We start from the raw sequence: 4,301 nt of genomic DNA on the forward strand, positions 1-4,301 counted from the left end.
CCCCCAATGTAGGTGGGTAACCTAAATGTATGAATTTTTACATTTTTTTGCAAAATGTTAGGCACAAAATTGGTATGAATGGGGTTTGGAACCCAAAAGGGTACGCACCAAACATGGCATTTATGTATGGATTTCTGCTGATAGTCAGTTAAATCCCCTAAAACCCGCAGAACCCCGCTTACCTTTGGGGATTTTGGGCTCTCCGGGGCAATTTTGCCCCAGGCATAGGCACAAAAATGTATGAATCAGCCAAAAAAAGCCATTCCCGGTGCCTCCCAATGCATGAATTTTGCCAAAATCTTGGACTTTTGGTTACCCACATCTATAGGGGGTTTCCAGGGTCCTGTTGCAATTGATTTGATGGGGTTTTGGTATGAAGAATCTGCTTCTGGCATCATCCACGCCCATGCTTCAACAATCATTCCTCATCTTCCCAGACCCTTTGACCAGAAGATTTATGAAAAAATAGGTACATTTGTGTTGCAGGACAACTATCTTTTGACTAGGCATCAAAAATCAAAGAGGACAATCAGCTGAAACAATCTCTACAACAACAAAAACCTTTCCCAACTACCACCATCTGATAGATATCTGAGACTTCATTACTGCTGTTGTCATTTCACCTAATTCAATGAATGTTTTTTGCACATTCACATGACAATGTGCACATTGACTGTGCATTGATTGTGCATAGAAGAAAAAGGAATTCCGCAAAGATATACCAGGGAAATAGATTATCACTTGATTACGAGTGACATTGAGCAACAATGGATGCAACTCCTTTTTGGCTCCTGTTGTACTGCCAATGGACTACAATGAGCTTTTTTCCTCTAATGGGGGCTTCACTCATACATAAAGAGATACATAGATGTAGTACTGGACACCGGCCCAATTGCCATCACCCTCCATTACTTACTTTTGTATGTGGTTACAGATTCTGTGGATTTACAAAGATTGGGATTTCCTGAAAATCTTGCAATCTGTGGCAAGCTACTTTTTGAAAACATTAACAGCTGGTTTTCAATAATTTCTTGATGAATTTTGGTGCTTGAAAACCCAGACTGCCACTGCAAAGATTTGGGCATAACTCGCGACCCTCTGCTGCAGATAGTGTCCCGCCGGGATGTGGGGTCTCTTTGGGACCCTCCATCTGAGAGGCTTAGAGCAACTCCACCGCGGGCCCTAAATTGGGTCTCTAGTTGGAATTTACTGACTCAACCCAACCCACCGCGGGCGCTATTAGTGTCAAAATTTTACAGGTGTCCCCAAATTTCATGCCCGAGTCCGTACATGTAGGGACTCCTAGAGACTCTCTCCAACGACCCAAAAGACACTGTCACATAACAACAACATTGTGAAACTCCATTGGTCACCTCCTCAATGAACGGAACCAATCTTACAATATGTACTCATCTCAATGAACGGAACCAACCGGCCATTGAGGAGATGTATTGCTCCTCTCGGTGACCGGAAAGAACCGGCCATCAAGGAGAATTATTACTCATCTTGATCACCGGAACGAACCGGCCATTGAGGAGATTTATTGCTCCTATCGATGAACGGAACAAACCAGCCGTCAAGGAGAGTTATTATCCTCTTGATGACTGCTCCGTTCCGGCCATCAAGGGGAGTTATTACTCCTCTCGATGTCCAGAACGAACCGGCCATCGCAGCAGCGACCGACCGGTTGTCAGCCACACACACACCAATCAATCCTCAATGACCGGTTTGTACCGGTCATTGAGGTGAGTCCACTTCATGATTTCTCGATGACCGCCATGGAAGGCCATCAAACGAGGCGGTCATCAAAAAACATGCAAATGTTCTGGATGACCGGTTAGTGACGGCCATCAAGGAGTGTTATTTATGTATCCACCTCGGATGGTCATTGCACAAAGTGCATTCGTTCTGGATGACCGGTTTGTGCCCGTCATGGAATACATGTACATCAGTGGCGTGTCAGTGATTTTTAGAGACTCCCTTTGGAGGCTCGCGGTGTATGCCGCAGCAGTTTGGGGCGGTAAAACCTGCTGCGCAGTCCCGAAGATTGAATTTTAGCGACCCCAAACTAGGGCCCGCGGTGGAGATGTTCTTAGGGGTCATTGGGCAGGGTCTTGAGTGGTCTACCATGATCTGGCCCAAGTCTTTAAGCACAGGTGACACATTCGGACAATGTTTGACACAAGTTCGTTCATCTGGCTGCAGGGTATCTCTAGGATAGGATTCACCTTCTCTAAATCTCTGTTAGGCAACAGAGTGTGGATGAAGATTATCATGCAATTAAGAGACAACTAATACAAAATTATAACAAAACATGACAAGAGAAAATAATGGATGCAGTTCGGACGATTATGATCGCTCTCCTCTCAGCCTTCGGGCGAGTTGGATGTCCTTGGGTTGAATGGTGACACGCTTGGCGTGAATAGCAGCCAAGTTGGTGTCCTCGAATAGTCTAGATAAATACAAGATCATAATGATTTAGAAACTGTTCCCGTGGGTTTCAGATGCAGTGAGGACATTGACGGCTTACCCTACAAGATAGGCTTCTGCCGACTCCTGGAGTGCCATGACGGCAGAGGATTGGAAGCGCAAGTCGGTTTTGAAGTCTTGAGCAATCTCACGGACGAGGCGTTGGAATCTGTATGTATGTTTGCAATCGGCAGCCACATGAGTTAGGAGCTTTCATAAAGAACTGATGATAATCGGGGCCATGACTTACGGCAATTTGCGAATCAGAAGTTCGGTAGATTTTTGGTACCGACGAATTTCCCGAAGGGCTACAGTTCCAGGGCTGGGATGAGGGCAAACCAACACATTCATTAGTCTCAAAGCAATGACGATTGATGGAAATGATGTGTAGACGTGGGTTATTTTAAGATGTTGGAGAACCTGGCGCTTACCGGTAGCGGTGAGGCTTCTTGACACCACCGGCTGCGGGGGCCGCTTTTCGGGCAGCCTTGGCGGCGAGCTGTTTGCGAGGGGCTTTGCCACCGGTCGATTTGCGGGCAGTTTGCTTAGTGCGGGCCATTGCTGAGAAGGGTTGTTTGGGTTAGAGTTGGGTTGGGAGGAGTGTGTCGGGCTGGTGTGCTGGTGAGTGATTGAGGTGGGCGGATGGGGGAGGGAAGTTGTCTTGACGAGACCTGGTTTTATACCATTCGGAGGACCGCGAGAGCGCGTATCATGTGTACTGCCCATCTCCGGCACCCGGGAAAGTCCCTGTGTCGGTGGAAATGTGACGAGACACGTTCGGCGCGGGCGAATTGAAGTTGGTGGATAGCCCGGGGAAGTCTGACCAATAGGAAGCTGGCATTGGACCGAACAACGCTGACGGGCTCCTGGCTCGCGCCCGGAGGCTCCCGGCCGGGTTGCTGACTTCAATCTTCACACTGGATGCTCCTTGGGGTCTATATAAAGCGCCTCTATCACCCCGCTTTGGTCTACACACTCCAGCACACTCACCAAACCATCAGGCATCCCACCCATCCACACCAATCGCTCTTGCACACCCTACCCCAATTCATCCCAACAAAGCATTATCATGTCTGGACGCGGCAAAAGCGGTGGCAAAGGTCTCGGAAAGGGCGGTGCCAAACGTCAGTCCGCTGCACTCTTTCCACTTACATGGTGACATTGTCCCTGATCTTGTTATCTTTACCTCACAGGTCACCGCAAGATTCTCCGCGACAACATCCAAGGCATTACCAAGCCAGCCATCCGACGACTTGCTCGAAGAGGAGGCGTCAAGCGAATCTCAGGACTAATTTACGAAGAAACTCGAGGTGTCCTCAAGGTCAGCTGAATTGCCAATCCTCTCATGATATGCTGAGCCATACACAAAGAAGTTGCCCAACTCATCGAGACCTTTCTTGTTTGTTTCATTTGCTTCAGATCTTCCTCGAAAACGTCATCCGTGATTCGGTCACTTATACCGAACATGCCAAGCGGAAAACCGTCACCTCCCTCGATGTAGTTTACGCCCTCAAACGACAAGGTCGAACACTTTACGGCTTTGGAGCTTAATCACTTCTTTCTCCCATCAAATTTAAGATCTTTCCGCTTTCATCATACCGCCCGTGTACATGTATTACTTTGTTCTGGCGTTCACCTGCTTTCACTTTCTTATTGCGAGTTATGTTGTTTAATTACCCTTTGCAACTTTTTTAACACATTCATCCAAATTAAATGAAAACTCGCTATAAGTGCATATGGTGCTGCAAGTGTCTCTGGGCACATACCCAGCTTCCGCTTGGCCGAGTGCCACCGAGGGTTTCAGGCATGCCTAGGGCACTTATAGGGCAGGA

General features: G+C 47.7%; 2 protein-coding genes across 2 annotated transcripts; one reads left to right on the forward strand and one right to left on the reverse strand.

Annotated features, from left to right (window-relative positions):
- Window positions 1-2,349: 2,349 nt before the first annotated feature.
- PtA15_11A461 (uncharacterized protein) lies at window positions 2,350-3,028 on the reverse strand (the record flags this gene model as incomplete). Its single annotated transcript, XM_053161372.1, has 4 exons — window positions 2,350-2,452; window positions 2,531-2,638; window positions 2,720-2,791; window positions 2,901-3,028. 4 exons carry the CDS (start codon window positions 3,026-3,028, stop codon window positions 2,350-2,352), a joined length of 411 nt encoding a protein of 136 aa, XP_053025325.1.
- A 510-nt stretch (window positions 3,029-3,538) lies between these two features.
- Window positions 3,539-4,020, forward strand: PtA15_11A462 (uncharacterized protein; the record flags this gene model as incomplete). The annotated part of the gene is made up of 3 exons (XM_053161373.1): window positions 3,539-3,593; window positions 3,663-3,790; window positions 3,889-4,020. 3 exons carry the CDS (start codon window positions 3,539-3,541, stop codon window positions 4,018-4,020), a joined length of 315 nt encoding a protein of 104 aa, XP_053025326.1.
- Between the last annotated feature and the right edge of the window lie 281 nt (window positions 4,021-4,301).

This window comes from Puccinia triticina, chromosome 11A (genome assembly GCF_026914185.1).
Source record: "Puccinia triticina chromosome 11A, complete sequence".
Lineage (NCBI taxonomy): Eukaryota > Fungi > Basidiomycota > Pucciniomycetes > Pucciniales > Pucciniaceae > Puccinia > Puccinia triticina.